General features: G+C 39.3%; 1 protein-coding gene across 1 annotated transcript in view; it reads left to right on the top strand.

Moving 5' to 3' along the window:
• The first annotated feature begins 1,680 nt into the window (after window positions 1-1,680).
• LOC141736565 (interleukin-6 receptor subunit beta-like) overlaps window positions 1,681-22,518 on the top strand; it is a 29,278-nt gene continuing 8,440 nt past the window's right edge. The window contains exons 1-13 of the mRNA XM_074570917.1: window positions 1,681-1,774; window positions 4,272-4,319; window positions 4,514-4,564; window positions 8,268-8,379; window positions 10,958-11,124; window positions 12,210-12,349; window positions 14,665-14,806; window positions 14,968-15,050; window positions 17,646-17,856; window positions 18,454-18,612; window positions 19,664-19,786; window positions 20,377-20,529; window positions 22,220-22,363. Of these exons, the coding sequence (XP_074427018.1) occupies window positions 4,277-4,319; window positions 4,514-4,564; window positions 8,268-8,379; window positions 10,958-11,124; window positions 12,210-12,349; window positions 14,665-14,806; window positions 14,968-15,050; window positions 17,646-17,856; window positions 18,454-18,612; window positions 19,664-19,786; window positions 20,377-20,529; window positions 22,220-22,363 (1,528 nt within the window). The 5' untranslated portion in view covers window positions 1,681-1,774; window positions 4,272-4,276. The remainder of the gene's footprint in view (window positions 1,775-4,271; window positions 4,320-4,513; window positions 4,565-8,267; window positions 8,380-10,957; window positions 11,125-12,209; window positions 12,350-14,664; window positions 14,807-14,967; window positions 15,051-17,645; window positions 17,857-18,453; window positions 18,613-19,663; window positions 19,787-20,376; window positions 20,530-22,219; window positions 22,364-22,518) is intronic.

Genomic DNA, 22,518 nt, shown 5'->3' with positions numbered 1-22,518 from the left:
TAAGTGAGCTTCTTCAAACTGCTTTCTTGGGCTTTCTCCAAACATACTTTCTATAATAGTTGTGTTTCAGTAGAAAGCATTTCTTTGCCCAGAAGCAATCCCAAGAAAAAAAAAAAAGAAAAAAAAAAGAAAAAAAACAGAGGGGAAAAAAAGGGTGACTCAGATATTTATATTGCCTTCTACTTGCCTCAGGGATAAAAAAAGTAGGCATTAAAATAAAACAATAAAACCCCAACCTTTCCTGTAACTTTAAAAAGGTAAAGCTTACTCCCACAAGTGTATATGGGGAGAGCATAGACAAACTTTTGTCAAATTCTTTTTGTTTCCATACCACATATCCCAAAATAACTACCTGTAGCAGATGCTACTCTTCTGGGTAAGAGAAAAAGAAGGGCAAGGAATAAATCTTGTTTTCTTGCTTGGCTGCTTGTGTATTAAAAGCACTACATTCCCTTTATAAAGTCTTAACTGTGATGGGGAATGTTAAAGATGATCCTTGATTCTTCTCTTGGCTGCACAGGAAGACATAATGAACACAAATCTAAGCAGACTCTTACATTATATTTTCAGAGCAGTCAGACACTACAGCTTAGTAAAACTGATAAGTAAGATGTGCTCAACAGTGATGCAGCAGAGGTAAAGATCTTGTTTCCAATTCAAATCACAGCACTTAAGACTCTGGTCCTGCACACAGCTCGGCCAACGGGTGTCTGATGAACTCTGCTGTCAAACAACTGGGGGAAAGCCACTCTCTGAGCTACCCCAGGGAGAATTTCCTCCCATTGTCCCACTAACAAGCCTGTAGCACTAACAGTGGTGCTGCAGTAAAGGGACGTTGCCTGTCTCATCTAATCATACTGCCTGAAGTCTTGCAAATATTCTAGCTGGCACACTAGGCAAAACTCTGCATCTACACTTAGGGAGATTTAGCATCACATCACTGTCAGTGGTGAGACTCCAGATCTGGTCTAGTATAAGCAGAATTTAGTCCACATTTGGTCTTAATGAAATCAATTTAGTTTCCTGCGTTTTTTTTCCTTCAAAAGAATCTTCACCCAAATATATAAATCTCTGGTTCTTCTCTGTGTTGGCTGTCTAGTTTATTGAGTGACATTGATGTTTCATCTGTACTTGGATATCTTTAAACCTCCAGGGCAGATGTCTTATATAAATTTCTTTACGGTCTCTGCTCAGCCGATGTGTTACGGTGAAGATTGTGATTTTCATTAAGATAGCATAGAACTGCTTGAATGATAAGCTGCTTCACGGTGTAACTTGAATGCAGAAAGGATGAAAGAGTGTGTGGTGAAGACTGCCTATCACAGCAAATTTCCCCCCGGGGGTGTGGCTGAGGCCTGAGTGGGATTTTTTATTTAATTTTTTTTTTCAAAGGCCATATGACAACTGCTCTCTGAATTCAGATACTCATGTATTTCTCTGGCAAAAAAAGCGCTGTAAGAATCTGTCAGATCTATTACAGACCTGGAGGTCTGCTTATTGGAAGCAGAGTTATATGAAAATAACTTTTGAAAAATAGTGTAGCTCTGCTTTAGATCCATAGAGGGAAGATACACGACTTCAGCATGTATTACTAATAGGCCAAAACTGAATTTGAATTTGCTACAATACTGCGTTTGCTACAATATGCCTGAAACAGATCAACTGTAGTCAATTGGAATGGAACATTTCACCAGAGGAACAGCGAGCTAGCAAAAATACATACAAATTCAACCAGGAGAAAATGAAGACCTCAACTCTCTACAGTTCAGACAAGGTAAGACTTCAAATAGAAATGAAATCTTCCTTTCCTGATGCCATATCTCTGCAGTCTACCTTCTGCTCCAGCTGCCCACCAGGTTCTGAGTGCACTTTAACGAGGCTGCCGGTCCCACATAACCCAAGCTGTCTTGGGGCATATTTAGGACTCTGAGCAAACAAGATTTCAGATCCACTCTGGTTCATCAGCATCCACGGGCACAAGGGTCACCTGCAAAAAATGTACTCGCGAGCTCATGGTCTGACCAGTCCTCCTGTGATGTGCAAGGCTACAAGAGATGGAGCTCCACATGTTCCTTGCTGTGCCCGCCTGTCTTCAGAGATTATTTTTCCTTTGAAGTGCAACAGTTAACAGATAAAGTTGGGGCAGGGAATAGGGAAGCATGCTGTGGGTTTTCTATTAATTTACATTATGTAATCCAGTCTAAACAGAAGAGTCAATTTATTTTAAGATTTTATTCTGGGGAGACCAAGAGCCTGCCACGTCTTTTGCTGCAGAACTTAAATAAGCAAGTGATAAGCAAAAGCATTCAGAGAAAACCACATCTATAATAATGCATAAACCTAGATGTGGGAAACCATTTAGGTCACAAATGAAGCAAAGTTGGTGGTATCCTCCAGTCATTTTTCACTTTTGAACGTATCATAGAAGATGGCATAATTTATCCTCATTTGAATAGGAAAATCTAAGGCATTTACAGTTCTGCTACAAGTCCAGAGTGGTGAAAGAGGTGAAATATTAAACATTTGAAAAAGTGGTTCTATGCAAAATTTACCTCAAAAACAGTAATTCAGCTTTTGCTATACATTAAAACGTTACTATGGCAACTTGATAGCTGAGCTATAATTAAAAATGGGGTTTTATTCCTATGAGAAATTCCAGTTTTCACGATTCTAGTTCCTCTGCTATTTTGACTGGCAATGTATTTTCTGTACTTGTTACAGTTGGCTTTTTTCTTTAAGTGACAGTAACATTCATACTGAGACCTAGAGCTCCAGCAAAGATAATATGGACTTGCCTTGTTGGGTTTATTTCTCCCCAGAATGCTTCGTCCTAATTCTGCCCACGCTGAATCCAGTTTCCTGCTCTTGCATTGAGTTACTTACATGGTTTTCATTTGGGTTAGGTTATTTTAAATGTAATTATCCTGATCACATCAAACCAATACATACAGTTCATATAGTTTTCTCCATCTGTTGACTTTTATGCTATTCTGAGTCTCTAACTCCTCAGCCTCCACTGTCAAAATCTCTCTCACTTATCACTTCTTACATTTTCTCTTTGTCAGCTTTTCCTTATTGCTCATAAATCAACACTGTCCTCTTGTCTATTCTTTGTGGAAAGCGCTGTCAAGGCTGATTTTTGGGTCACTCAGATAAGAGGCGGTTTGAACCTGCATGTACACACTGTATCTACCACCCTTCAGCATTTTTGAGTCTACTCCCAAGCCCAAATGATTTCATCACTAGGAAATCCCCTGTAACACTCAGTAGAATTCCTTGTTCACTTGCATTTCATGACTGTGCCCTTCAGAAAATCTGATAAGATATAGTTGGTGCATTAGTCACCCACTCCTACTGTAGTCTGAGGCATGCCTGTAACACTCTCTTTTTAAAAAAGTTAATTTTAAACTGATTTTTTTTTCTTTTTGCTATTCAATACTCAACCTGAAACACGCCATGGTTGCCAAGATAAGTTAATAATTTGCCTATCACCAGGTAGGTCTGTAGGTCTGAATCAAGTCTCTGATGGCAGCTATCTAAGCCCAGAAGGGAAATTTCCCACAACAGTGAAATTTTCTGAAAATTTCCCTTTACTGCTTTAGCAGTAACAGCTATGGTGGCTCTGGTGGCTTCTATACCTGGAGTTATTTTAAATGTTCTCTGACATTTAGTGGTTGTGAAGTTTAGAGTCACACCTGATTTACAGCTATGGTGATTTTTGTCTACATTAGGGCTCCTGGTGTTGGTATCAGCAATGTAGATACAGTGTTTTTGCAGTGGTGAAATTATGTTGAATGGGGGAAGAATTCAGAAAGTGGAGACAGGCAGGGTCTACTGCTGCTACTATTTCTACAGTATCCAAGCATTTGTATTAGAGTAAGTCAAACACCTCGACTTACTTTTTCTTTATCTCAATATCTCTAATTCACATTGACATTTAGGCTAGGATTTTCAAAGGAGTTTGAAGTACCCATATAAGCTTAATTGAGTTTGCACTGCTGATATCTCAGACGCTGTTAAGAACTCATTGTGACTTCTTACGAACACCAAGGGGGAAAGTTTCTGTTTCTCAGAAAGTTTGTTAGGATTTCATAAGTACAATTAAAAGCTTAGAGCTCAAGTGTCCCTCACACTGTCATTAATAAACCTATTAGTTGCATTCAGCCAGTAGCAGTGTAGGTAGTGGAATGAATAGGAAGTTTGAAGAGGAAGTGTGAAAAATAGACCGAAGACAGTGTGATGTTGATAGTAATCATTATGTTTCTTTACAGAAAAGATGAAGAGCTCTCTGCTCGCAGCTATCTTTTTGTTTGCAATCGGTGAGTTTTCATTTGCTGCATAACTTACTACTGTTTATAAATAGTAAAACTTCTTAACATTACTCAAAGACAAGATTGTACAACCAAAACCATGACTGAATTAAGTTATGTGGGTAGCAGAAACGACAGCCAGTAACAATTTTTTCCCATTTCTTTCACAGCTGCCTTGTTAACAATTCCTTTTTATTCCCCAGATCCCTGCAACTGCGTAAAATGGGATTCGCCATTTTGCCAGCAGCTCCCAGGTGGGTGAATATTTCTCACGTAGCACCTAGTTAATGGAAAAGATGAATGCCGTTGTTGAAGGGAACCCACCAGCCGAAATTATGCCGGTGGGAAGCGCTGGCGCGGGGCCCTTGGTTCTCAGCTGGGGGGGAGGGGGGGCCGGGAGGGCGGGGGCGGAGCCTGTGGCGGCAGCTGGCTCCGCCCCCCCTTCCCCGCCCAGGCGCCCCCTGGCGGCCGCCGAGCGGTGGACAAACCCTCTCTAGGGCAGAGTCTCCGGACAAACTACCACGATTTCAAAAGACAACGTTTATAGGTGGCAATTGTTTATGTTTGACATTCAAGTGATAAATCACTGCTAATGGAAGAAAGGACGGGTCCAACGCATTTCAATAGAGGGTGTTACACAGCAGCTGGTGGTCGTCTGATGTACGTCATGCTGACTTTATTGTAGAAATATCTTACTTGCTAAGAGCCACAGCCAAGAAGTCAGGGTTTTGTGTACACGGTGGCACTGGATAATCAGGAGGACTATATTTTTCTTGAAATCAGCCACGGATAATTTTCTAGTCCTTGCTATTAGCCAATCAGGCTAAATTCTACTAAAACACTACTGAGAACAGCAACTACACAAGAAGAAAACCAAAAGGTTCCAGAGCGAATAAAAAGAAAGCTCTTTTTGTTTGGTTGGTTTGGTTTTTTTAAGAAGAAACTGGGTTGTGATGTCCTTAGAACAGAGAAAATTTTTTTTATTTCTTTGGATAGCTCTTGGAGCACAGTCATGGTACAGTACTAGCACTATTCTAGGGCATAATATGCATGATATTTAAGGGGAAGCAATACAGTAAAACAAAAATGCACTAGGATAAAATTGAATGTGCATGTGGACACTAATACCCACAAACAGGACAAGTGAAAAAAAACCCCACAGTGTGTAACATTCATTATGTTCATCTGGAGAAAGTAACACAGAACTTGAGTATATTGGCAGCAAGGTGGTGCACTGGGGTGTTAGTTGAGCTAATACACTATTTCCATGCATAAAATCTACTATTTTTTCTTTGGTCTAACACCATCATCTCATACAGAAAGTTGGAGGTTTTTTGCAAGACTGAAAGCATGAGGAGCAATACAACCCCCTGTTCTTCTATAAACAGAGACAGGTCTGCAACACTGTAGTCATCACTTGGATCTCCGTTAAAAGAAATTTGGGGAAGATGTTAGTAGAAATTTAGTACAAGATTGAAAGTGTTTCCTTCTCATCACTCTCTCCAGAACTGTTATTTCAAATAGTGTCAGGAGCAGTGTTACAAACATATTGACATGAAGTGTTACCGCAGTTCTGAAAAGGTTTTGGTTTCAGGTGTTTCTTTAAAACAACAACAACAACAAAGTAAGTGAGAGGCTTAATTCAGAGTAGAAGAGAAGAATGTGAGAGCAGTTGCTGCTTTCCCCAGTTGTTAGAGCACCATGTCCATGGGTGAAGTGGACAAGATTTGGTATGGTGGTCAGACTAGGAAAGCGAAGAATTCAATACTTATTCACACTGCTGTAAAAACAAGGAAGACCTGATCTTCACCTACCCAAAAGGAATCTGCACACACCTAAACTGATGCAGCATAACTTTATTAGAAAAGCACATTTCTTTTAGTAGGAGAAAGGAAGTGTCATAGAATGAGGGTATTAAAGTTTGAGTTATATTCATCTGACACACTTTTTGGTCCAAATCAACTTTTAATTTAAATATACAGCTGCTATCTGAATGATTAAAAGAATACCTAGGATACTCTGTAACTCAGACTGTAGGAAGAAATAGCTCTGAATGAGGAAAAGAGGAGGACTGATCTTTTACCATAACCATGCTGTAATACCGACTCCAGAGATACACATATTTACTTAACAACTTGCAAAACATTTCTTATTCAAGATTGATAGGCCTACTAGCATCTCATTAAACGTAGTAGATATAAAGAACATGTGAGTCTACTCCTCAGGAAAAATTCATTTTTATCACCTTAAGTATCCTGTACCTGTTGAGATCCTTATCTACTTTTCTGGAGAGAAAAAAAAATATTTCTGAGTCTTTTTTGAGAAGTGTGGGTGGTACTTTGAGACATCATGGCTGATTCTTCTGAACTAATAGTTCAAACAGTAAGATACAAAACAAAAGGAGAACAGTCATATTTTATCACTACCCTTTCTGATAAGAGACTTTTGAAATACTGAAATAAGCTTAACCGCTAGAGACTAAAAATGAGTTCCTTTGAGAATGTCATCAGTGTTTAACTTCCCTTCAGCTGAAAAATGTATGTTCAACAACAAAAAAACCTCCTATTTTTCTTTCAAAAAATTAAGCACAAGTCATTTTGTACATAAGCTTATGCTCCTCCTGCTTTATAATGTGATCTTTATGAAGCTGGTAGTATAAGCAACATATTGTTTTTCTCCAGCAATAATGTATTGTTCTGAACTACCGATAGAGACAACTAATGGTTGTGGAGTAATTCTGGAATCTAGTCAATCAGTTGTGTTGATAATTAGCCCCACGCTGCAGTGTATAAAGCTTTGCAAGAAACTCCACAGTAATTCTTGCCAGTTGTAAATCATGGAAACATCACATCGGACCTGGTGTTACTCACTAAAATGCAGTGCCTCTCTCCATTTTTTATGCAACTTAGTTTCAAAGCATTAATTTCTAAGATGTTTCACAAAGTTGTGCGCAGTCAGTTCTGGCCTATATTTTCCAAAATGCCTATACATTTGCGTTTAACAGTTGATATCCCAGGCAGAGCTGTTGACAACTCTGGTTTACAACCCTGCGGGTGAACAGTGCCTTCTTCCCATGCAGGGCAGTTGCTCCTGGTTCTCCAGGGTTCCCAAGTCACAGCAGCTCCCCCAGGGAAGAGGCTTGCTCCCCGGCCACCAGAAGCCAATGTTTTGCAGAGATTTCAGCAAACAACTGAGCACTTCCAGAAACACAGTGGCAAGACAGGCACTGTCTGTCAGATGGGAACAGTGTGAAACCAGAACAAAGCTGGGAAATAAAAATCTAAGGTCTCTCAGGGCAGAGGTCCACAGTAATCTTGTCACCTGCTTTAAGGAGGTTACCTTGCAATAGCTTTCCTCAAAGCAGATGGCCAAAAGCTAGTAATGCTTCCTTGAATATACGCATTTTGTTTCTGCAATTTTTGTGCCAAAGAATGCAGGAGTGTTTTCAGAAGTATAAAAGATATTTCATTCAGAATTGAAAATAAATAAAGTTAAGCTTTAAATAAGTACAGAGGCAAGCAGCAAGCAAGATGTCTCTATTACAGGAGAGAAACATGGTTCAAAGGTGTAATGACATCAAAGCTGTAGGAAACACCAACGCAAGCATTTCAGCACTGTCTTCTCGGATACATAACAGCTGGTAATAGCATCATAAAACACAAGAAGAATTACTCTTTTCTACCTTCATGTGGGAAAACTAGCTTTTACAGGGAAACATTAGTACTGATAAGGTTTAATTTTCTAAATCTCTCTGTCCCTTGTGCTAAACATTAGTGAACTACTTGCCTTGAGAGTAAACGTGGCATAAGGACTCACACAGCTAGTCCTCGTTTTGTTGCACAGAGGGTATGGCCTGTTTTGTATTTGGTTTTGCTTCTCATTGTCGCCTCACACCTGTTAATGGTAAATTGTTGCCTGTGATGGGTCTTTTCCAGTCCACATGTTTTTATCTTGCAGACTGGGACAATGAATTGGCATGCTACAAAGAATTAAATGAGGATCTAACTTGCACCTGGCTGCCAGCACCCAGTGCTCCGAATACGATTAATTATACTGTATTCTTAAAATGGTAAGTCTAACAGGCATTTCGGAAAACGAAAAGCTGTCATTGCTGTTTGGCATGATTCCTGCCTGCCAGGGTTTTGCTCCAACATATTTCATGATATTGTAGATTGTTACACAATACTGGTCAAAATCTTCCTTCACACCTCATCAATACCTATTGATTTGGTAAGAGCTTGGTAAGAGTCATTATAGATCTTTCCATGCCTCCAACACGCTGTTTGAAACACTACTGCTAAAGATCACCGTAATAATTACTTTTATTTGCATCTATTGACTTGCATTGAATATTCAACACCAATGCATTCAAGCAAAAAAAAAATAATAAAAATAACACCAACAGACAAGAAAACAGACACTAAGCTGGTTTTTATTATACAATATGTATTAGGTCATGCTATGTCAGATGTGGTACATAAGAAAAATAGATTTTTAAGTATTTTCTTGCAATTTTGAATGATCAAGTATTTGTTTAATAGATGGAAATTATAGAGATTTGTTTAATAGATGGAATGACTTACAGGGTTAATCTTAAACTGATTGCCTTAAAATATGGATGTTGTCAGTTGCACATTTTTTGAGAAAGCTAAAACAAAAAAGCCAGGTAAAATGTATATAGGCAGATGGAAGCATGATTGTTTTGTCAAAAAAGAATAAGTTAAGCAGATTTCTGTCTCAGCAACTGCATTACAAAATGGATTTTCCTCATTTTATATCTGCATACTTGGGATCTCCCATGAGATTAAGGGTATGTTTAGAAGGAGAGAAGTGAGATCAGAAGATGTGATCTGTGCCATGAGATCATATCATGGGGTACACAGGGTACAACACTGTACGCCGTTGGCAAATTCTGATAGTCATTGCTGATTATTTTGCCACACAACCCACCACTCTGCATTAAAAAAGGGTTGTGGTTAGGAGCACCTCCTGAAGCTAAGGAAACGTCACTACACTGGGAAATTCCCCAGGGTGATCTGCACGTTGCAGAGGAGCAAAGCGACCATCACAGGGCTGAGGTTACTCCCCCTGTATTGCACCAAACCCCACTGCATTTGCTCTGTTGCCTCTTGGCCCCCCAGGAGCCCCAGTTTCTTGGACGGGGAGAAGGACCCGTGAAATGGCTCTGCTTCTGTAGAGGTGCTATCAGCTGAAGTATTAGTAAGCCAGTCGCTCTTAGGGTCCTCAGCCAAAATCAGGCTGCTCTTCCTAGGCTGTGTGGCTGATGTTATGAACAGAGAAGGCAGAAAAAAGAATGAAAGAGCAGGTGAGTGAGGAAGGAGGGACACAATCACCTCATGGAGATGTTGATTTTCCTAAGCCAGAGACAGGACTTGAACCTCAGTCTTCTAGCCTTCAACCTAGTAGTCTTAAAGAAGAATTTTCTTATTCCTTTTTTACTGGGTTAAAAGAAAAACAAAAAATGTTTGAAAGTCTTGCTTGTCTAGAAGAGGACATCACCCCTTTCTGCAAGTAACATCAGTTTGACATTGGAATTATTCCTTATGCTTACTCCTTATGATTTAGTTGTCAGGAAGAAAAGGATTAAAGAAAAACACTCCCACAGAGAAGTTCCAACCAAGCATTTGAAGTCATGCTTTAAAATATTAATGGTAGATTTACAACTAGTCTGAAGCAGAAGACAGGGGAAACTTCAAGTGGTCTTATTCAGGTATTAAATATTGTATCAAGATCAGCACATTTAATACTTGAAATATGTAGGTAGGCAATTAGTATGCCAGCCCATTTCTTTAAGAACATTGAAGTGGCACAGCTTTAACCTTGAAAAAAATCTGTCCTGTGTGTGACAGAGAGTAAATGAGAGAGAGATGGGCAAAAAAGCCTAGGTAGAGCAGGAACAGCCTCCTATTTAATGCCTTAAACCTCTTGGGCTCTCTGTGCTGTGTTCATTAGGTATACCAGGAGAAGTCTACAGGGCTGAGGACTGAGATGGCATTTAAAGATCTCGGTCAAACCCTGATACTTTGCAGGAACAAAAGTTAGAATCACAGAATTGTAGGGGTTGGGAGGGACCTTTGGAGATCATCTAGTCCAAGCCCCTGCCAAAGCAGGTTCACCTAGAGCAGAAAACAGGCATATAACTCCTAAGAGGTTTTTCATACATTTGCGGTAATTTAGATTCAGGTAACTGGGAAATTTTCTGTTCAAAAGGAATCCAAAAAGGCACCTCTATGGTAGTTGACACGTAGATTTTCTGAAGTCGTTTTTAATCAAATTTGGTGTCTTCTAAATGCTTTTCATGTCCCACTGAAAGTATAAAAGAAGGCCATATGGATTTTGTCTTGTATTATGCTGTGCCTTCCAAGTTTAAGGAATTTAACAGTTCTCCACCACATAACAAGGATTTGCATATTTAAATTTGCTAGAGTTACCAGGGTACTGGAATTACACTTGCTGTTTCAAGCAGCTCAGGCCTGACCTTCAAGATTTGAAGATGCTGAATTTTGTATATGGGAACCTGGAAAACTATCAATTGCTGCAATGATGCTTTCTGGGCCAGAGGGAAGAAAGAGTAACTATAATCCAATAAAATGTTTGGTTTTCATTCTGCTTCCTTTTCTCCAAAGGTACAGAATACCAAAACTTTTTCAACAAAACACATCATCATCTTCCATCACAATAGAACGAAAGAACCTCTTCATGGAGCGATCTGTATGTATTTGGATAGCAGTGAATTACGCCCATGACAGTTGCGTGAAAGGAAAGATGATCTCAGTTGTACCGAGCAAAGCAGGTACGGCGTCTTCACCATTTGTGTTACTGCAATGCCCGTCTGAAGTTGTGGTGGCATTTTCTTAAAGATTATTTCCAACATTGTAACTCCCAAGATACACTTGTTATTTTTACTGATTCAGAGAGCTAAGCTGCAGTTTGGCATCCTTGGATGAAATCTTTACTGAAGTCAATAGTGGAAGTCTTTATGGAGAAGGGTTTTACTTTAAATCATTTGCTAGACTATAAAATAGCCAAATGCAGAAAAATGTATAGGGATATTTGTGGACAGTATTTAACCAGCTTCCTGTGCTCTCTTTGATGGTTTTCTGAACTTTATTAGCATACAAAGAGCAGGCTGACTCTACCATGCATTTAAGGAATCCTTGTTACACAGCGTTAGCGTTTTGAGCAACCTTTTCGAATTTCAGTTCTTTTCACAGGCCGCTCACCCATTACACCGTGCCGCAGGGGAGATATAAAAAAAGAAGTCCTATTAACTATGACCTTTAGATGTTTATTTAAATGTTCTGTACACTATCTGATCACAGATATAACTTTATGAGCTTCCCAAAACTTCACCTTCTCAGAGTAACCATGGTCCAAGATAAAACAGTGCTTCTCACTGCTGGGGGGCACTACCAGCACAACGCAAATTATCACTATGACCTCCTTCAGAGGCTTTTGACCACCTTGTGTTTATTGGAGGGAAAGAAAAAAATCTATTTGCACTTACAATTATATAGTTAGAGACAGTTGCTGAAATTGGAGGATGTTCTGGAAATTTTTTATGCAATTCATGATTATAGGCACTCTTGACGTTTTGATTTTGCTTTTCAGACTCACTCAGAATAGCACCTGCTTGTAAAAAAGAGTCTTCCCGAAATCAGTAGAAGCACTCACAAAAGAAAGGCGAGAGGAACAACCCTATTTTGTTGATACCATAAGGATTAGGCAATTATTTATTTCCAGTCTTTCTGAAGTCCTTCAGTGTTCAGTATTCTGTGCCAAGTCTTTCGTTTTTCATAAACCACACCTGACAGACGTAATTACCAGAGCTTTCCTGCTTCTCTTGCATTTATAACAGCTGCATGTTCCCCATTTTAGGGAAGTGCTTAACACCATCTAACATAAAGGCTCATCAGATCACAAACCAATTGATAATAAAGTGGGACCTGCCTGCAACTCCCACACTATATGAGCTGAGATACAGAGAGGTGCTCACAGAATCCACTCGGTGGACGCTGGTAAGTACTTCCAGATGAGAATCACTTGAGAACATGAGGTGCCTTACTATCAGCTCAGCAGTACGTAGCACATACGGCAGGACATCAACAGGATGCTACGGAAGAGCACGCACGACGTGGATAGCGAGGAGGCACAGCATGCAGACAGTTTGCAGGCAAATCTCACAAAGGTCTCTTAGTCTTGTTCTAGCAGATCTGAAGCTGTTTGGGAAAGAATGATTAATAGTTTTATACACCAAAAAAGCAGAACAGCATGTCAGCTTGTTCTTTAATCCGCCAATGAGACACTACAACCATCGGCGATGCAAAAGCTGAAGAGGATATCAAAAATGCCATACAAACTTAAATCCTGATTACACTTTAAGCGATGGGCAATATTGCTCTGTTTTGCTGCTATGATTAGAATTTTGAAGTGATTAGAGATCAGGTTGCTGTGTTTCTTAAGGTAAAAATTCATACCTTACACACTTATTATGCATCAGTTTTGCAGATTTCCTTCTTGGACAAGAAGGGAAATAACTTCTCTGTGATGCAAGATCAGTTGCAGATGCATTTTTGGCTGTGCAACAGCGAGACTATGGTGCAGCAAGAGGGCAGTACCGAAAACTAAAGGGACTAAGAAAGAGGCAGAAAATCAGTCACAATTTCAGTAAGATCTGCCTGCAGCAGCAATGGCTGCTCATCCTGCCCCTTGCCAACCAGCATATCATGCAAAGGCTTTGCCAGCAGCATGCACATGTGTGATTTTTATCACCCAGTCCCTGAAATTGTCTGGTTTTCAAGCTCTGCTATCTGCAGTTGGGTAAGAATAGAGATTTATCAGGTAGAACAGAACCCCAAGAAGACGACTGTCTAAAAAGCAACTGCTCCCACTTCTTGGGCATCTCTGCTCTCCTAGGAGTCTCTTCACTTCTTTTGTACCACCAGAATCTCCTATGTTCTTCCCTTTGTATCAGAAGACCTGTGATATTTTTCTCATTTCTCTTGTATCTGGCTGCCACATTATTTAGCCACTTCAGAAGGAATACTATGAGAGGCCCATGTAAGAAAGGTTTCATCTTGGTACAAAGAATATGGAAGTCTTGGAAGTGTCCCCTTGTTCATTGACATACAAGTCCTAGACCATTTTAGGGCAGCCAGGTGCCCAGGCATACTCCACCTGATGGTGCAATAGATAGATAGCCATGTCCAGGCAGTCTGGTATGCAGCATGTGGAAGAACAGATTTAAGAGCAGCAAAAACAGATACTCTACAGGTTCCGTAGACAAGGGAGACAGGAGATTCAAGTCAGTAGTGTGAAGGATGGGTAGAGAAAACTGTACTGGACGATAAGAATGACCGAGTACTAAAAGACTGCAGGCCATGAATATTCATGGCCTCCCATGTCCCAGCTGATCCTGTGAACTTAATCTGTGAACTCTTCATAACCACAAGAATGTGGGACACATTTACAATGGGACTGGAGGGAAAGGGTGACTGTGGGCATACAAGCACAGACAAGCACACAGAAAACAATACTTCACAGCAGACAGGTGCTAAAACAAATACTTCAATCTGCAATAGCGCTTCTACCAAAAACATCACAACATCAAGAACTGATCAGACCAAAGGTGCATTTAATGCAGGATACTGTGCTCCAATAGCAGCCACTGACGGACATCTGCGGAAGAGTGTAAAACACTTGAAGCATATAGCAACAGTCTTCTACCATAGTTTCTCCTACAGTTTTCAGCTCAGCGATTTCCTTAGGCACAGGTGGTGTCTTTGTTTCAAAACGATCTCCATTCCCTGTACAGTCTCTGGAGCTCCAGTGCTATCACCAGCTGCAGATGTACATTATTTCTGTGGTGCTAATGCACGGGCAGCCACACCTTCCAGCCATGCTCCTTACCACATCAGTCACATAGGTCTGTTTAGACATACTGTAACATTTGAGAATAAGTAAATTTTGAAAAAATAAAATAAAATTAATTTGTCATTAACATCGTGTTCTTCAGAATGCCAACAAGGCTCAGAGTTAAGTGATTATTTTTCAGTATTATATAATGCCTACTTGATTTTGAAAGCAATATTTAGACCTAAACTGTTGCTTACATGTCCTGACTGAGCAGATCAAGCTCATCAAAAAGAGGTTATTGCCCTGAAAGAATTAAAAGACATTGGCTAAAATGTGTAGTAATTCCTCCTTGATGACAGGAAACCCTACTTTCAGCTGTAGTCAGAAGGTTGAAGAAAACAGTTCTTGGCTGAGAAAACAGTTAATATAAGATTATGTTTCATCGCTGTCAAATAAATTAATCATCATTTCTTTTTAGGTGCCTGTAGAAAGCAATGCTGTCAATGTCACCATTTCAAATTTAAATGCCATGTCTTCATACATTGTTCAGCTCAGATGCATAGCCAAGGATGGTCTCCACTGTGTTTGCATTTGGAGTAAAGAGATTTTGGTCCCTCACAGTAAGTGAAATATAGTTTTGTCCTACTAGGAATAAGCATGAATGTAAAAGCCTTTTAAAATCTTGTATCATAAGAAATAGCATTGTCAGATACTGTTGAAAATTTGAAGATCAAACTGATTCATATGAGTGCATGTCTCCATCTTTTTCCACATTTACCAGAACTCACAAAAAAGCCAAGAATATCATATAATGAAACTACAGAAATCTCTCCAGGCAGAAGAAGTGTTCTTCTGAAGTGGGAGGTAATGATCACTTTGAGTCTGGGTACCTTCTGTTATGTCCATGCTATTAATTTATTACTTTATAGGAAAAAAACCCAAAACTTTCTCATTGTATTGAGACTACACTGTATAAGCAAAAGGCATTGAATATTCTACTTTTGCTTCAGGGTTCACTGCATTTGCATGGTGGTGTTTTAGGTGCTAGAAGCCAGCAAGGAAAAACTACACGAATTTATAAACTTAAAAAATTATCAAAACAACTATCTCTGGGCTCAAAAACATTGTCTAGAACAAAGATTCTTTCCAGCTTGCATTAAAAATTGGCATGCCTCAAGTTTGTCTCCGAGAATGAAGCTCTCCTTGAAAGGTCCTCATAAGTCTTTAGCACATACTAGTGACACACCTGGTGTTTCACTTGTTCCTAAGGAGCATCCATGGTCTCGAGAGACCAAAACCTTTCAGAAAAGCTTGGTAAATCTACTAATTTACTAATTCAGAAGTGCATGTACATTGTAACCAGGATGGAAAAAGAGCCTCTGGCTTACAAGAAGAGCACCTAGCTGCATGCTTCCCATAATGACATTTAAAGTTCAAACCTACACATCAGAGGCATCCCCTCTTCTGCAGCAGGAACCATTATCAGCTGACTGACTACACCAGATCAGTCAGTTTTACCAGCTGAAGCTCTCTTGGTAAGAAATGGACAACTGACAGTCTTGAATGTATAGTCAAGGGACCTACAGGCAATTTCAATGAGATGTTACTAGAGGTGTTTGCATGGAAACTAATTAATTCTATTTAGATTCTGAGAGAAAGAGCATTGGGAAACTCCAAGAAGTTTGCCATAGGGGACACCTCTAGCAGAAAGCATGGAGTCTGTCAGAGTTTTGACATATCAGAAAAAGTGGAAAGTTCTAGAGTTATGGCTTGCATTTTTGTTAATGGAAAGAAAAGACAGCAGAGGAAATAGACACCTGATCTCCTGATAAGGATGAGAGATGCCCTTTTTCCCTTATCTCCTGAGAAGAAGATAAAGCTACGTACTAAATGATCCACTTTGTGATAAAGAAATACACCGTATATGCCAATTTAAATGCTAAGCCAGGAGAAGAAATTATTCTCCATCTAAATGCTTTAGTTAAAAAAAAAGGGTAATATTAAATATGGTATCAGGTCTAGGATCTTCATTCAGGATAACACTTACACTAGTCTATGGTACAAAATGAGGTTCAAGTCCAGATGGCTTCAACAAACACCGAAGGGGCAGGGGAAGCAGTCCACTCAATAATTAGCACATTAAATGTAGAGGAAAAAAAAAATCTTGGGCTCTGCTGCCATACTTGTTTAAGCTGATTTGAAACAAAGAAAACAGCTTAAAGATGCTAGAGGCTAGCCACAGCTCCTTTGCTTTTGCTAACATTAAGTGAGTAACCTCTATGCAGTTTGGATCAATGGGCACAAGATAGCTGGGTTCAGCCTTAAACACCCAACCAGGCAACACGTACGGCTTTCATGGCTGCACATAACACAGGACCCCCTGCAGGACGGCGCAAGATAGAGCAGTGCTAGCCTTTTCCAGTCTCATTCTGCTAAGCTAAGAAAGCCAAATTCTACTAGTTTCTTCTTATGCGATAGACCTCATATTTCACATATCCTAGGAATTATTTCTCCTACACAGAAACCTTTTCCAGCTTCAAGGCCCATTGAGAGAAACGTTAACGCTATTTCCCAGCTGGTATACCGGAGCTTCAAATAGTCGCACCAACTCTGCCCTCCCTATCCTGGGGAATACATATGTTTTTATTTTAAGAGCTTCCAGCTTTACCAGAAATTGTTCTCAACACATGTCTCTGCCTTTTAAATTCATGAATGTCATCCTGTCTGTATTACTCCAAAAGTATCCAATTATTTCATTAAAATAACCCAATTTCCCAGCTTTGTGGTATCTTCACACTATTAATTTTGTGCCAAGAAATAACAGACAAGCTTGATATCAGAAGTAATCCTTGCAGCATTCACAGACCTTTATGTATTGAGTTCAGTTTCCATCTAGATTGCAGTAATTTCCATTTCTGTGCATTCATTTCCCAATCTCTCATAAAGATTAGTACAGTAAAATGAGTGAACTATCACCACCTAAAAATTTGTATCAAAGGATATATAACAACTTCCAAAGTTGTAGTATAATTACTAGCATTTATCCTCAAAGAGACCACATGCCTAACAGAGCCTAGTAGATGAAGATTCCCAGAGGCATAAATTGCAATTAAACACCTCTCATTAACTTTCAAGCTCCTAATTACGAGGAGTATGTTCCAGTGAAACGTAGAGAATGTTACAGCTGCTTCACTGCTGTTATTACTAATTGGATACACATAACTAAGATCCCTATTAAGCAAAACACTTAATCCTGTGCTTAAATCCTCTCAATTTAAGCATGCTCTTAATTTTAAGGAAATACTTTGCTTCATTGATTCCTAATAACCTAATTTTAAAAAGTATGATTTTATCCCCATCATTAAAGGTGACATTTTGTTTATACAATGTAATTCTTCCTGATTTTCTGCACAGGACGTAATAACATTTATAGAATAATAATCTTTTTCCTCATACTAGGTAACACAAAGTAAGAACGTTCTTGGATATTACATTAAGGTGGAAAGAACACCCAACAGTTGCAGGGATTCACCAAATCCCATCTTTCTAAAGGACAGAAAAGTTCTTCTAAATCTATCGATGGCTTATTATACTGTTAATATTTCCGCCTATAACAAAGCAGGAGAATCTCCACAAGCCGTCTACATTGTCCCAGACTTCTCTGCAACAGGTACTTACCTTATCATTCATTCATTAGAGTGGTGGAAATAAAAACTTTGTTTGTTTGACACAAGATACACTTTTTACCACAAAATGGCAGATTGCTCTTCTCCCCCCTTAGTTTCAGTCTGAAAGCCTTTCCTAATTTGATAATCTGTCTTTAAAAATGTCAAAATGTTTAAGATCCTTGCAGAAAATGCAAAGTATGTATAGCTATAATCCATAATTAGCCCCTTCTCCTCCTCCCCCAGGTAAGCACTACCTCGCAGTTGCTCTATATATAGCAGTTAATAGCTACGGGAGGTTATTTATCAACATCAAGCTTCCTCTTCCTGAGGCTTAGAACAGCCATTTCCCCTTTTCCGATTGTGGGAAATTAAAGTCATGAACAGCAATTAACACTGGAGCTCTCATAGACCATTGCAAAGTACTGGGTGCTAAATTTTCTTTATTGACCTACCAGTGTAAACCTTACTATATACTGGTCACCTGCAATGATAACTACTTGACGAATAATCTTCAAAAAAGAGCACGAGAGAGAAAGCAACCAAGAGAGGAGAAAATTGCCTTCCTGTTAATTGATCTCTAATGGTATATTTGTTCACAGGCTTGCCTGGACAAATCCATGTCAAGCACCAGGGAACTAATGCAGTTGTCACCTGGACTCCAGAATACAATCCAAAATGTTTTGTGGTTGACTGGGGCACTGGTAAAGAGGATATGCATATGAAAATAGTAACTACGCCTACTGGAAATTTCACGCTAGGTAACAGCAACCACCTCATCTACTTACAGAGGCACCATTTCATTTATTGGTTATTTTTGGTTGGGGATGATAGGATTTTCATCCTGTGTTTAAGAGCAAACTGAAAATCCAGATAAGTGCAACTCTTATCTTTGTCCAGTGCTGAGACATCAATTTTTAGCAACACCAAAGCAGATAAAAAGCAGAGTTTTCAGTAGGATTCTTCTGGTCACAGCTGGGCAAGAAATGCAGCAAAGCTGCTGTTGCTGGTATGATGTCTCTCCTTACCCACATTCCAGGCAGGTCTAAACACTACTGGCTTTAAGAAATCAAAAAAGAAAAAAAAGTCTCCCTTGTCCCTAGGTAGACTTAACTTTAAATACAAACTGCTCTATTACAGTCTCCCTTAGATTACTTTTTTCATCCCAATGGCTGTGCTTTTCAAAGCCTAAGTTCTCAACTCCAGTATTCTGCTTACCAAGCTATGCATGATGAGCTGCAGTCAGGGATCCCTGTACAGGACAGTCATCAAAAATCTTGATTAAAATCATTAGGTGACTCTTGCAAAGGCCATTCAGAACTGGCTTTTATGTACAGTAGAGAGCAGTTAAATTCAGAGTTCTATAAAGGAATGCGCTGTTTTCCTTGGTCCTTCTGCAACACCTGCACTGCCACTTTAAGTCTAGTTGGTTTGCTTATTTTTAAATATGCCAGCTAAGGAGGAAATATCTGTCCTTGAACTAAGATATCTACAACCATTTTAGTTCCCTACTTCTCCTTCAGCAGCTCAAGCCTTCCGAGGGAGACTATAAGCAGATCTGGCATCTTTTAAAAGCAAACCCATGTTATATCTTGTTCTGCTTTTGAGATAGTTTGTGTTAACTGTCTAGAGACAATAAAGAAGGATGCACACATTTTGTACTCAGTGTAAAGCACTGTAAACTTATACTATGCTTTGAGTTTCATAAAGTAAGAACTATGCAGAAAAGCTATAGAGTTATTTTCTCTCCTCCCCTTCTTTAATAATTATAACTTTTCTGTAAACCTTGATGTACCTTTATTTGTTTTCCAGACAATTTTCAGCCATATAAGTTGTACAAAATGATGGTACATGCATCTGATGTGTGTCAGTGTGAAAGTTTCACAAGACACGAAAAGACTTTTGGAGTGACCCACTTTTACTCGGTCGAAGGAGGTATTCCTGTCCTTTATATAACCTCATCCCTTTTATTTCTTCTCGGTTCTTATCTGCAGTAATAAAAGAAATTCTGCACAAAGTTTCTTTTCCAGGTGACTTAACAGCATTCTCCAATTAGCATTGCCTTTGGTCCTGGCAGTTAGGCACTGGCAGTGAAAGACCTGAATGTTGTTCCCTACTGACAGGTCCACAGAAATATTATTATTACAAATGACATTACCAAAATAAACACAAAGAGGGTCTCAGAGTTACTACTCTGTGTAGCTCAAATTTAACTGTGGCCAAAGTCAGATTTTCCAGTCCCACCTCAGCAGTGTCTTATATCGCAAGTTGAAATGAGTACAGCTGTGCCTATTGGAGTAAAAATGTTTGTAATTAGACAGTCACAATTTCTACCTACTTTGGTATTGCTTAAGATGAGGGGGTTTTTACTTTATGGAATTTCCCCTTTCTCTTTCACCCTTTAAGTTATATTTATGACAACTAGAATAAGGAAATAAGCTCTCTAGGAAACAGTTAGATTTTAGTCTTGTAAGTCTATTGCACAAGTATTGATGCAGAACTTAAATTACTATCCAATTTTGAAGTTCCTAGGACAGGTCCTGCTAATGTGACAATTCTGAGTATCAGAAAGCATTCTGCACTTGTGAAGTGGACCAAAATAGCTGCAGAAGACTGTTTGGGCTTTCTCCAGGGGTACAGGATCAGCTACACAGATTCATTGGGGAAAAAGTCTCTGGGTAAGTCACCATTGCTCAGAACAATGCAGCAGCTCAGAGCCGTGACAGAAAAACTTCATACAAACCATTAAGTGCTGTTGCAGCACACTGCTGAGTTACTTAGGTTTCTGTGGAAATTGAGCACTCTCAAAGGTCAGCTCCTGGTTTGAGTTTTGACGCCCTAGATCACCCTACAAATACCTAGGATTTTCTAGATATCATCTCAAATTAAATGTTCGTAAGAAAATATTTCCTTAAAACTTGCAGTTCTAAGAGCACTGCAGAATTCTCTAGTACCACTGAAAGGAAGTTGTATACTCTCAGTATTTCTGAGGAATTCAGATTTCAGTCACAATACTTTTATGTTTCATTGCAACTCAGCCAAGCTTGACTCTAAGCCTTTCTATAGGACTTAAATTATATATTTCTTTTTTTAACTCAATTAGCAGGGAATACAGTTTGTACTTCTTACCTGTTTTCAAAGACACTAACATTAATTTCATTTTTAGAAACATTTTCTTAACTTGATAGCTTTTGTGTTTAACTACAAGGGATGAAACTTCTACACATTGAAATAAATTAATAGTTGTGTGCTCAAACCACTTGAGTTTTCAAAAAGAATTGCTACACTTCTTCTGATAAACATTTTTCTTCTGGTCTGCAGTGGAAAGTCTACTTGCCATAAATAATAATACATTAACTTTGCACATACTGACTTTCAAATAAAATTAAAGACATGCTACGGAAGACAAATAGTACCTAAGACCTGATGAAGGAGAACAGCAAGGGTTCTGTAATTCATGTTGTTCTATGCCTTTACGGGACAATAAAAAGCAACAAAAGCTTCAAGAATGCAGCGTTAGCAGCAGGTTTGGTACTGTCTTTGATGGGCTCTATTCCACCGCAAATACCTATCAGAAAGCGCAAAAGGAGACAGAATGGGAGTGTTCAGGGCTGAACTTAGTATTATACTTTTTTTTGACTCTGTCCTAATCAGTCAATACAACAGTGGCACAACACAGTTGCCATGTTTTCCAGGCAGGAAGAATAATTTTATTGGAGAACTGGGGGTAAGGAAGCCCATAGGCTAAAACACTATTTCCACTTCTATGAAGATCTTAAATTTGCAGTGGCAAACTTGAGAAGTAATTTTTGCCCTATTAAAGGCATACTGCAGCATCGTTGGTTGCATTATTCTTGCCAGGGGAAAAGTCACTGCACCATGAGAAAAGAAAGGTTGAGCTGAAAGCCCTACAAAGTAGGTGAAGCAGAATGCACAGCCCTTTTTCTGTACTGAATGATGAGTAAGAGCACTGGCGTAAACTGAGGTCAATAACTACTGACTACTGTAGTGAGGGTAAAGTATTTGACAGGGTCTAGTCCTTATGTCAACTGTTAACGGCCAACATGAAAGCCACTGTTCCGCATGTAAGGTGGTTTTTTTCCAGTCATGCAGTATACACAACCTCCTGCACTCACCACCTAAACATCCTTGGTGTGTTAAAAGGTTGTGCTTTTTACCTCTGCATTTAAAACGTACATAAGTATTTTGGAGAAATCTTGTACCCATCCAAAGAGCACAGCGTGGCTTCCTCCAGGTGAGGATTAGGGCACAGGAATTTTCCCTTTTCCCCAGTCAGCCACACTGATACAGGCTCAACCAACAGAGTTTGCCTAATTTTCTCCTTCCCCAACCCCTCTTGCATTTCAGCTGTTACTCTCAATTCTTCTACCACAAGTTACCATCTTACCACACTGAAGGAAAAAACCACCTACCGTGTGCAGATTTCAGGATTCACTAATGCTGGCGAAGGACCTCCAACTCTTTCACATCCTTTCAGGACTCCAAAATACGGTACTTTGGAAGTTATGTGCATGTGTTACCCAGCATCAATCCTTGCTTTATGCACTATATGTGGCATTATTCTTTACCCCTTCCTGCCTTCCAAGGAGTAATGAAGTGCTCATGCACAAGGTTCATTATTCAATCCTCGGTTACTGACATCAAAC

This window comes from Larus michahellis, chromosome Z, assembly GCF_964199755.1.
Source record: "Larus michahellis chromosome Z, bLarMic1.1, whole genome shotgun sequence".
Taxonomy (NCBI): Eukaryota; Metazoa; Chordata; class Aves; order Charadriiformes; family Laridae; genus Larus; species Larus michahellis.
This window is presented reverse-complemented; position numbering and strand designations above follow the sequence as displayed.